This window comes from Botryllus schlosseri, chromosome 9 (genome assembly GCF_051294905.1).
Source record: "Botryllus schlosseri isolate E-star chromosome 9, Bs_hap1, whole genome shotgun sequence".
NCBI classification, from domain to species: domain Eukaryota; kingdom Metazoa; phylum Chordata; class Ascidiacea; order Stolidobranchia; family Styelidae; genus Botryllus; species Botryllus schlosseri.
Genome location: NC_137244.1, coordinates 21,586,597 through 21,598,058, shown reverse-complemented (window position 1 = coordinate 21,598,058; position 11,462 = coordinate 21,586,597). Strand labels below are relative to the sequence as shown.

At 38.5% G+C, this 11,462-nt stretch overlaps 1 protein-coding gene across 6 annotated transcripts in view; it reads right to left on the bottom strand.

Moving 5' to 3' along the window:
- Window positions 1-2,302: 2,302 nt before the first annotated feature.
- Window positions 2,303-11,462, bottom strand: part of LOC145446276 (uncharacterized) — a 44,130-nt gene continuing 34,970 nt past the window's right edge. For 5 of the 6 annotated variants that reach the window (XM_080324523.1, XM_080324526.1, XM_080324527.1 and 2 more), the window contains exons 62-79: window positions 11,144-11,258; window positions 10,952-11,083; window positions 10,675-10,895; window positions 10,430-10,613; window positions 9,136-9,383; window positions 9,019-9,073; window positions 8,772-8,956; window positions 8,086-8,184; window positions 7,853-8,024; window positions 7,139-7,179; window positions 6,960-7,079; window positions 6,808-6,903; window positions 6,106-6,234; window positions 5,700-5,739; window positions 5,408-5,637; window positions 4,825-4,959; window positions 3,462-3,608; window positions 2,303-2,641 (exon numbers count right to left, since the gene is read on the bottom strand). In XM_080324523.1, the coding sequence (XP_080180649.1) occupies window positions 2,537-2,641; window positions 3,462-3,608; window positions 4,825-4,959; window positions 5,408-5,637; window positions 5,700-5,739; window positions 6,106-6,234; window positions 6,808-6,903; window positions 6,960-7,079; window positions 7,139-7,179; window positions 7,853-8,024; window positions 8,086-8,184; window positions 8,772-8,956; window positions 9,019-9,073; window positions 9,136-9,383; window positions 10,430-10,613; window positions 10,675-10,895; window positions 10,952-11,083; window positions 11,144-11,258 (2,454 nt within the window). In that variant the 3' untranslated portion in view covers window positions 2,303-2,536. Of the gene's footprint in view, window positions 2,642-3,461; window positions 3,612-4,824; window positions 4,960-5,407; window positions 5,638-5,699; window positions 5,740-6,105; window positions 6,235-6,807; window positions 6,904-6,959; window positions 7,080-7,138; window positions 7,180-7,852; window positions 8,025-8,085; window positions 8,185-8,771; window positions 8,957-9,018; window positions 9,074-9,135; window positions 9,384-10,429; window positions 10,614-10,674; window positions 10,896-10,951; window positions 11,084-11,143; window positions 11,259-11,462 lie in introns of all 6 variants that reach the window. The other variant, XM_080324524.1, reaches the window with a different exon arrangement.

Genomic DNA, 11,462 nt, shown 5'->3' with positions numbered 1-11,462 from the left:
GTTTATTGTTGGCCACGGAGCCAATTGAAATTTTTGAATTTATTAAAATAAATTAAGAAATTTTCCGTCTTTAAATTTTACTGGTAATCCCATGAAATTTTCAAGTTGTCTACAAAAACGACGCAAGAGAAATTTGATGCAATTCCAACCCGTCGAAGCGAAGTTATTTGAGTTTTTCATCAATAATTGTAGGTTACCCCTACCATCAATGCTATTTTTGCAAATCCAAAACTTTCAGCTGTAATAACTTCGCTTCTACCGGTTGTAAGTAAGTAAAAATTGTTATGCATCGTTCTTTTAGACAGCTTAACAATTTCATGGGGTTGACAGTAAAATTTGAAGATTATTTTTTAAATAAATTTCAATTGGCTTCGGCTGGTTTGTTTGTGGTATTCATGGTGTTTGTCGACTACTATGGTCATTTACGCCAGGCCGATATTCTTCAGTATTTACCGTAACTGCCGACTTATAGCACGGCCCACCTCTAGGCTTTTTGTAAGACGCCGCTTACGCGGATGATGTGGCGAGGAGGAGCCTAGGTAAGCCTCCGACACTTAGGTATCGTAATTCTGAAGTCGACCTCGGTCGGATTCGAGGCTTTGGCTGGTTGGAATCGAGCCAAATTTGGTGTGCAGCTTTTTTTTTAGGCAACCCAACAATTTAATCAGGGAATCCGGAAAAAAAGCTGTTTTTGAACAACCCTAGCTGGACACGTGGACAGGGACGTGGACACTGAATAGTGACAGTATGTAAATTATGCAGAGGTGGTCAAATTAGTCACCTTCGCTACTCAAGTAGAAGTAGAAGTAACGCCGGGATTTCTACTTAAGTAGAAGTAGTGGTTCACAAGTAAGTAAGTAGGTATTCTACGCTTATTTTTGCCTACAAAACTGAAAACTGTCAAGTAGATGTATAAGTAGTCTAAAATCATAACTACTTAAAAAGTAGTGTGAGTTGGCAAAATCTACTTCAAGTACTTCAAAAAGTAGAAGTACTTCGTTACTGACCACCTCTGAAATTATGTAGACACTAGAGGTCGACCGATATTGATTTTTACAGGCCGATACCGATACTGATATTTCGACGCTCTCAAGGCCGATAACCGATATCATAGGCCGATATTAATATGGAAGGAGCAGAGAACTATTTCGCCAAAAATATTATATATTAGGCAAGGTGGCACTTGTTCATGCCACAGAAAGGTGAATAACAAACGAGAAAACTGAAATCGAAAAGACTTATTGCTTAATTGTGAACATTCGTTGAAATTTGGGATAACCCGAAAATCAAAACATGATACAGAATTGCAGATCAGTTGAGAAAAGGTAGATTGTAGTTAGATATAAAATATCGGTCGCGATATCGGCCTAGATTGGCCGATACCGATATTCGAGAAAGTTCCAAATATCGGCGCCGATAATCGGCCAAGCCGATAATCGGTCGACCTCTAGTAGACACCCGAGATCAAATGCCGGCTTCTACTAAACTTGATTGAAATCTAACGGCACTGCTCTCGCTTTACCGAAAACCAAAAGGAGGTAAAAACGGTGGAAATGTCAATGATTAGAATTTCAGAGTCAAACACCACAATTGCGCTAAGTACCAATGTTCCCTCAAGCTTAGGCTTACCATATTTTGGAAATCTAAAAAGAGGACACTTTTTCAGAAATTTGAGACTTCCAAAACCGGAGAAGAATTCTCAAAAACCGGTGAATTTTTCCCACTTTGTGATCGGTTGACTAAAAAAAAAAAGGTCATCTTTTTCCGCTCAGAGCTCAAAATACCGTTTTTCTTTCCGCATTGCTAGGTGGATGACTAAAAAAAAGGCCATTTTTTCCGCCCAGAGCTAAAATCACCGTTTTTCACTCTGAAATAACCGCCGGAGCGTCACTTCTGTGCTAATTTACGGCATATCACTCGCAATTTGCTCTAAATCTGACCTAAAATTTCAAAAAAGAGGGCAAAAGGGCGTCCTCCGAGGACACTTTCAAAAAAGTAAAAAAAGAGGACAAATCCTCTTAAAAGAGGACGTATGGTAACCCTACTCAAGCTGCACGCGTGCGCAATTGCGCAGTGCCGACACGGCCTCTACGCACAGAAAATCGAAGCTGTGCACAAAAAATTCGAAGTGATGACCATTTTTAGTCGTCAGGGACTGGTTGTCCAAGGGACCACGCAGTGAGCTGGTAAGTGCGCGCAGAGTCGTGAAGTATGAGAGGGAACATTGCTAAGCACTATTCTGTGATAACCCGATACCACCTTTTGTAAGATTGAGAGCTTCGAAATAAATTGACTTCTCAGATTGCCTATCAAGACATTTATTGTTGAGGTGAATAAAATAATCTAATCGTCTGCGAGAATGAAAGAACAGCGGTTTATCACATGAACATAAAATGCGCAATGCACTGTTACCACTAGAGTCGGAAGAAAATATTGTACATAAAATCTCGAATAAGTGACGGTCCTGATCATAAAAAACACAGACCAGGAAATAATGTTTGATATTCCACGAACGTGGGTGGCAAGCACTATGTGCCTATGGTGGTAAGGTTGGTTGATCACGCGGTACGTTTAAGACATCGCGAAAACTTTGCCTCATAGTTTGTTGCAGATGAGATCTTTCTGCGCTGGCTTGCACGATCTGAAAATATTGAGGATAGTCAAAGGCTGTCACAAATTATGCCAACTTTTGGTAGCATGAATTGATCAACATCGTTTTTTTTATAACGACCCAGATATTATACTAAAGACTGAACCTTTAGGCTAGACGCAATTTAAGTCACCATCACGTTTTTCAAGTCAAGTCATTTCAAGTTGCATAGTTCAAATCAAGTTGAGTCATCTCACAATAGACAAATGATTCAAAGTCATCAACAAAATTGTATAGTATTTCTAGTCAATATCTCTCCAGGCTCCAAGTCACACAGGATTATTCAAGAATAGTATGTTCAATATTCATATTATTGAATAGTATATTCATATTGAAATGTACCCGAATATTTTCGGCTGACACTCGTCAGATGTAATTGTCAGCAACTTGTAGAGAATTGGAAAGTACATTGTACATCAACAATCTTATCACAGATGAAAGTGAGCCTCTGTGTGCCTTGGAGTCGAACTTCATCAAAATACTTCAGCCCAAGCTTTGTCTACAGAAGAAGTTCGTGTACCATCTTAAAATAGTACATTGAACGCTCTCTTATTTGAGATTTCATTCCATGCTGGTGACGTCATATTTTGCGATACAATTGTTGATATACAATGTTCTTTCCAATTCTGTACCAGTTGCTGACGATTACCCCTGACGGGTGTCAGCCGACAATATTCGGGTTCATAAATTACTGTCGATAAACTTACATATCAACAGAAGAGTAATTAGTAACCATTTGACATACATGAGTTGAGTCAACTCAAGGCTCTATATAATTATATACCAGTAGAGTAGGCACAGAAAAAATTACCTTGATTTTATAATTTGAAACATTTGTGTCTTGAAGTGCTTCCGCTATAATTGATTTCAAATCGAAATTCAAGCGTTGGTCAACGTCTCTGATCTCGATGACATGTATTGTGTTGTCCGTCGCCCACAAAGATAGCAAAGTCGTTTTCTCCTTGAGAATAGTACAATATTTCAAATGATTCAAGGGAGGTATTCATATGCGTATGTCTCAATATAACTATATTGATGTTTGCAATGATACAGCATCCGGTAAACGGAGATGGTTTATTTATCATCATTTTGTTGTAGAGTGATGAGGGAAAGTATCCGAAAAATCAATATAGGTAGGATGTTGGTAAGATCTGAACGATTTCGAATCCATTAAATACTTAAAGACAGAAGAACTTCTACTTTTTCGGAGTACCCAAGTAGGTTTAGCACTACCTACTCAAGTGTTTATCTTTTTAAATGACTTCCACTTCCACTTCACTATTTACTTTTCACACTTTTGATTTTGTGAAGTATAAAGTAGTTTGAGGTTATGTTTACATCACTTTGAAAGTCGAAATAGCCCCCGTCTCACGATAGCTCAATATATTTGCAAATATTGCATCTACGTGTAGTGACATCAGCCCTTTTGAGTCAGTTGCGAAAACGCACCATGCAATTTTGAAAGTAGCCACGTTCGATTAATAGCTAGAATTACGCGACCTCTCGACCAAATCTGCTTTTTGAAAATGTTTACTAGAGGACTTCTAATTACGGTTAACATACCATTTGTCCTCTTTTAAGAGGATTTGTCCTTTTTTGGCAATAAATTAAAAGTGTCCTCGGAGGACGCCTAAATGTACTATTTTTTGGAAATTCGTCCTCTATTTCTAGAAAGAGTATTAAAATGCGATCACGAAATCGACCCCGACACAGCGAACGTCAGAGTTCTGTAAAAAGTCCGGTTTTCACATATTATCGTAAAAAAAAGAGGGTAATTCGGGAGTCAAGCCGAACTGATGACCTTTCTTTCAGTCATTACAACACTGTTGATTAAAAAGTTTTCAAAATCGCAATTTTTCTTTTCCAGTGCTGCAGCTTTCAGAATTTTTGAAAATTAGGTAGCCCTACTTTTAATACCTTCATTTACTACTTCAACATAAAGTAGTTTTGGCTTGTCTTTGAGATAGCTACTTGTACTTGGAATTGAGTAAAAATTAATGGTGTTACCTCTACTTCTACTTCATTACCAACACTGAATACGTTGACCACCTCTGTTGAAATCTCAGCCAAAACCTGAAATGTAAAATTTACCAAATCACGAAGTCACAGAAATTGAGAAAGTAGCCACCATCTTTCCTTTCTCCCAATCCTAAAACGACCATGATCAGTATTACTCTAACCTCTACGTTATCCTTGCTCGAGTCGCTGATATAACCGAAACTTTGTGCGCTGTAAGTTTGTCTTCTCCACTCCGCACATACAATGTTATCGCACGAACAGTTCTGTATGTACCTGTACGGGATCATAACCTGAAATATTAAAGTACCTGTGTAAGCGATATTATACGATATTGAAAGCACAGGCACTGTTGTAATTTAGCAATAATATATGCCACAACACGAGTTTCTATAGGAAAACGACCAGGATTTAGTGAGCAGGAGTAAGGTTCGAAATAGGTTTCTAAACCACACCTCGAAATTGAGAAATGCAATAAAATAGATATTCGAATATCAGAAATTGACAGTAACAGGTATTCAGGTATTCCAGCGTTAACTCAATATAACAACACCATGATAACCTAACACAATCAAGCAATTAGCACAGGAAAGGAACTCAATGATTTTTGAATATAGATATGTGTTGTGTATAATACAATGAAACACTAATTTGGCAAATCCAACAAGTTATGATAATTATTAACCTCTTTCTAAGATGCGCATTAAGTAGACTTTCATATATTACTTTTGCAATTCATACCTTGGAGCCATTGACACAAGTAGCTGACGCAGTCCTGTTTTCGAATACGACCGGCTTACAGCACGCGCAATACTGATTGAACTGTCCAGTGAGACCCCCATAGTGAGTGCTACTGGAACACTGACCCTCACAATGAGGCATCAAGACTTCTTCGTCGCTGGTACAGTCGTCTACTGAAATTCTCGTCAGAGTTCCAGATCTTGGTTGACATTCACGCTTATCGAATTTGCCTGGATATATTCAATCAGTGAAATGTATACTCAACGTCACATAATGAAGGGGAAGTACTTACATGTCAAACAGCAACCACTTTCATCTAAATCGACTTCTCCCTGTTTCAAACAAAACAGCATAACTACAAAACAGTATACCTTCTAGATATGTACTAATAACAGTCATCTATGAATGCCACTATGTATGTCATATCGCAAGACCTGACCAAAACTCGTGACTCAAAACGAGAGGGTGGGGAGTCAGTGTCAGAGAGTTTGGAATCTGATGAAAATCCATCCCGGCCAACTCAAAACAGGCCAAGGGACTCATGATTTTACAACTCTTTTCAAGTCAAGTTTGAGTCATTCAGTACTAGATGATTGACTTTAGGTATGAATCAAATTAGTTTATGATGTCATTTGTTTTAGATCACAAAATCTGACTACGTAGCAGCATAAATCAGCATCCTAGATCATGGTACTCACCCCTTGCTCAATACAAGAGTCCTTGTTGATCTCAGGACAAGAAACATTAAGCTTTGCAAGGACAGCAGCATCATTACCATCATTGAGGCACTTGTAAATTTCACAGTCTTTGCGAATCTCCTCGCCGATCTAAATTTATGAAAAATGACAAATGGGTTTCATGGAAACACTTTAGTAGAAAAAGAAGGCCACATGGAAAATGTGTTTCACAAAATATGGAGCGATGTCAATTTCATACTGCAATGAAGAAATACCAAAAATTGGAATACTTCGAAGTGTGTTGTCTGTCTATCATCCCCATAACCAGAAGTGTTCAAAGTAGTCAGCGTTGGTGCTCAAGTATAAGTAGTGATTCTCAAGACATGTCAAAGCGAGTGGAGTAGAAAATATACACACAACAACTAATCACAGTACAAATACATACACTTTTCGAAATTATATGAAGTTACTGCGATTCAGGTGCTATTTCACAACTATTATGACAAATCTCACTCTAAAAAGTGATGCAAAACCTATCCCTAAGATACTTTCTAGTCCACAACAGTACATTTTCCTGAAAAATTGTGAAGTGAAAGTAGTCTAAAAATCTACTTGAATACTCCAAAAATGTAGTACTTCTTTACTAACCACCTCGGCCGATAGCACATAAAATCGTATACCAAAACGTTCATGACATGACAACGTGTCTATGAGTAAACTTACCTCGAGCTCTGTTTCGTCGTCTTCTCCCGAGATTTTGCAAACAGTCGGAATACATTTACCGCAACAAGATCCTTCCGTCATGTGCAATTTGAAGCCCTGCGAAATCGAGATAGCTTCACGTTTCAGAGAGAAGTTGAGTTAGAGTAAGATACCTTTCCACAGGGTTCACAGTCGACGGTTGTACATAAATAGTTGTTAAAACCGTCACTTCTTTTTTCAGATTCGCACGTACAAGTCGTGCATTCGTTTAGTGACCAATCGAAGCCAGGTTTCTGTGCATAAACCAGAATTACCAGTTAAAATACCAAAATAATATGACTAATACACTTACTCGGATGGTTGTTCCATTGTAAAGACAAACGTCGTCCGGTACTGTAACAAATATGAAGGGTCAGAAATTTTGTTAGTATTCAAGTCGGTACCCACAGTGGTCGGATTCAGTCGGTTCACACCAGTTCAATAGAACTGCCTAAAAAAATTTCATAAGCAAACTGACTAGCATTGCTGGTTACTGCTAATGACGTTATGTAGCAGAACCGACTGAAAAATACGACTTTTGTGATAGAACTGGCAGACAAAAATAAATTGTATCCCATCACTGGTTTCCAGCCTTGAGTAGGTTGCAAGCATAAGTTGAGGTGATTATTTTTAGACAACTGTGACGGATCAAGTTGCTATACCCTCTAACATTTCAGATTATGTCAAAAAGAGATTAGTTTTTGGACAAATTGGCATATCATTAACAAAGAATTCATCATATCCATACAGTAGAGTTCTTGTGTCACAATAATGAAATAATGTCAAAACTTGCCAGTATTTGGAGCACGTTTAGTCTGCAAGAGACAATCAGTAAGATTTTGCGATTGAAATTGAGGTCTAGCATAATTGACAACTAAAATCTGGGGGTGACATCCCAATCAACAATCAAAACTTTAAATTTTAGCATGTCTTAGAATTGTTCAATAACAACACCATTACTTTTACGACTACTCGAGCAGCTTCATTAACTATCTTCACTCTCTCTGGTTAATAGCGGAAGACTCACCGCATTCACAGTTCGGACAGCAAGGGTCGTCATTGCACTGCACTTTGTAGCCCAAATCGCAGGCAGTTGCATTTCTGTTACAAAGCTTTCGTTCTGCAACTACCACTGGTTGATTTGCTCTCAACACGCATGTCAAGTTTTGACATTGGCTTTCACTCCATACGTCACCGACCTGAGGAAATGAGCAAGAATTTGACAATCACATTTAGCAGCATTACTACACAGAAACGTACTCTGTGTATGGTTGACGTGCCGTTTTCCTCGGTGATTATGCAAGATTCCGGAACACAGTCTGGGCAGCAAGCATGCTCGTTGGACACTTCCTTGAATCCCTGTCAGATTAAAATTAACAATGGTTTTAACACTACATACTTACATTTAACAGCAATCTTCACACAGCACCCTTATAAATTATGCCACAGTACATGTATCGAGCTTTGGATTGACCATATAAGAATATCAGTAAGGAATAAAAAAAATGAGATAGGGTTGTATCAGGCCTTATTCACACAATATTAGTCAGCTGTGGTGGATGGTGCGTGACCTATATTTGGATTATCTACGTATATAAAATATAAGAATGCAAAAAACGAGAAAGAATGCTACATCACTTGAAATATGGTCAAATATGGTACGGAATATTTATTTACAAATAAGTTAAAGCACAAAAGAGAAAATGGATATTTTGTAAACTAGGCATATCATAATAAATATTCTTGAAAATAGACAGGATAGGTACGCTGACTGAATGCCAGGGAACTAGTTGGTGCTTCATGAAATCTTTACTGAGAGAGAATCTCCAATAGTCACCAGTGAATTTTGAAGCAAAACACAAACGATTGATAGCCAACTGCGTCCAGTTCGTATCATAATTGGAAGTGCCTCACAATAAAATATATTATACAGTAGACAAGTTCACCTCCTTGCATTCTTGACAGAAACTCGAATTGTCGGTGCAGGTAGTGTTGAACATCACAGAGTCCTTATCACCTGTCCTTTCGCATTCGCAAGACCGACACAAATCCGATGGATCTTTCCAAACTTCTCCGACTGTTCTTATGATGGTTTGCAGACCATCGCTCAGAACGCAGACAGGCATTTTCTCTAAATTTTGAATACAAAAAGATTACGTGGTGCTCGCGGAGAGTAGAGAGTCTCCTGCTCACCGCAAATGACTTTCGAGCAGTTGCACCTGTCCGTGTATATTGTAGTTGAATAGCCCTGTATGAAGAAAGAGATAAAAATCACACCAGCAATAAATCACAATGTCTACATATACCAACCACATCGCATTGGGTCTCATTTCCTTCACATTCCGGACATTCGCATTCAACTTTCGAACAGCAGGTGGTGTTCAGTTCCTTTGCTATCATCGGCGATTCACAATTTGATTCCTTGCTCTCGCAACGTTCCGAATCGCACACGCATTCGGCAACTGGCTGACAGCTCTCATTTTTTGTGGCGAAAGACAGGACCATGCCGTCCTCACAAGAGTCTGGTGTTATCGGATCACAGTCGTCATAATCACACACTGAAAATTAGATATAGACATGTTAAGATACCTGCTTATGAGATAAGAATTAGGAATTGAGGCGGCAAGAAAATGTAACATGGAAAGGTCGATGATTTCCTGATAGATGGTGGCCAGTCTTGCCACACGTAATCTTCTTGTCAAAGCAAAAATGTAGAGTCGAAAACTGCCTCTGAACTTATTCTATGGATGCTATGCAGTATGAGACAACAAGTTTGATATGCGATTCCTGTTAATGCACAACAATAATAATTACTCAAATCCCACATTGAACAAAGTCTTTCTCTCTTGTAAGAGATTCCATGTGCAATTGCCGCTTGCATTTAAATTAGATTTGGATTAGATTTTGAATCATTGGCCAAGAGATCAGGGTGGTGTTTTTCAGAACGACTGGCCCAACTATAATATTAGTCATACATTAACAGTATTTGCAGTCATAATTGGGAGTTTTTTCTACATTCTACAGTCCACACTATTCCAACCATATTAAATCTCACTTCGAACCATTAATAATAATAATACAATAATTTATAGAGCGCCAAATATAACAATATATCATTACTACACTAGGGCGCTGTACACAGGATGAAATGAAATAAAATTCCATTTATTAAAACATGCCAAGTGACACATTAATACTAATAGGAAATGGTTTTTATTGTTTCATATTAGATTTTAACAGTAAAGTTTCCGAAATTTCAAGGTTTCTGCTCATTCAATACTAGCTGAATATCAAGTAGCTTGATATATCAATTTCAGCCACAAACGATACTGTGATACGCTTCTGAACCCGTCAATTATTTCCATACGAATGTGTGATTCCTCATTTTAATATGTTTTTGATAGTATTTGTACTCCAAGATGTGTTTCATTATTATTAGACTTCACCACTTCGTTTCGAATCCTACCTATCTTTTCACTGTACTGCAATCGTGCTGTGTTTTAAACCGATAAAAATATTGATAATTGAGCAGGAGCAATTTGCCAAACTCATAGAGTGCTTCAAGAGGAAGCATGGAAAGTATAGACCTAGATATAATTCTTACCGCATTCATATTCCGGACAGCAAAGATCAGAAGTCGCTTTCAAAGCCATCTTCTCACATGCTCCACAAGCAGGCTTGGTAGGCGTGGACGTGCATGTTTTCGGTCGACAATTCACTTCAAACGTTTCGGAATTGCACGTACAAACTGAGCATGAAACTGACTCATGTATCCAAAAATCGCCGGGCTAATAATTTGAAAATAACAATCGATATCGCGTTACAAGGTTTCCGAAAGTTGCCGCATACTTCTTTGAAACTGTCGCTTTCCTTATCGTAGCACATGGTGCAGTATTTCCGACCTACGCACGTCTTGTTGATGACCACCTCATCGAGATCGCATTCCATGAAACAACCCTCTTGATAATCTGGTACTTCTGATGACTTGATCGAAGATACATTTTTACATGAACGCTCATATGGCGATTGTGCGCAGGCCTTATAGGCAAGCCCCTCCGTGCAATTGATGGCTGCAAGAAAGTCATATCATAACCGACAAGTATTAATCCTATTATATTACACTTACGGCACAGATTTTCTGATCGCCAGTCGGCACAGTGGCCTTGATGTCGACAAATATCGGCAAATTTCGACAACGATTCGCACAATACCTCTGGATGCTGGCAAACAGCTACCTTGCACGAGTCATAATACAGTTCTGAACATTGATCAAACGATACTTGACATTCAGCGTGGAGAAATTAGAATAAAGAATTACCCCAGTCAATATTTTCTCGACACGTTTCGAATTCAGGCAAGGTTCTGATCAATTCGCATTGGGTTGTGCTGCCATTTATGCACGGGGGAACCTCCTCATTGTGGCAATCTTCACCCTGAAAATGCACCATTGGACAACTGACAGAATACCTTTACTGCTGTAATATAAATTATTAACAGGGTGGGCGAGTATATTGTGAGTATACATATTTTCATAGACCGGTATCCAAAATTGTGCTTTTTCAACATGATCACATCCAACTACCAAGAAAATCAACGAGGTATCTAGAAGAAAATGGGCCTGATGCACTTACTTCATC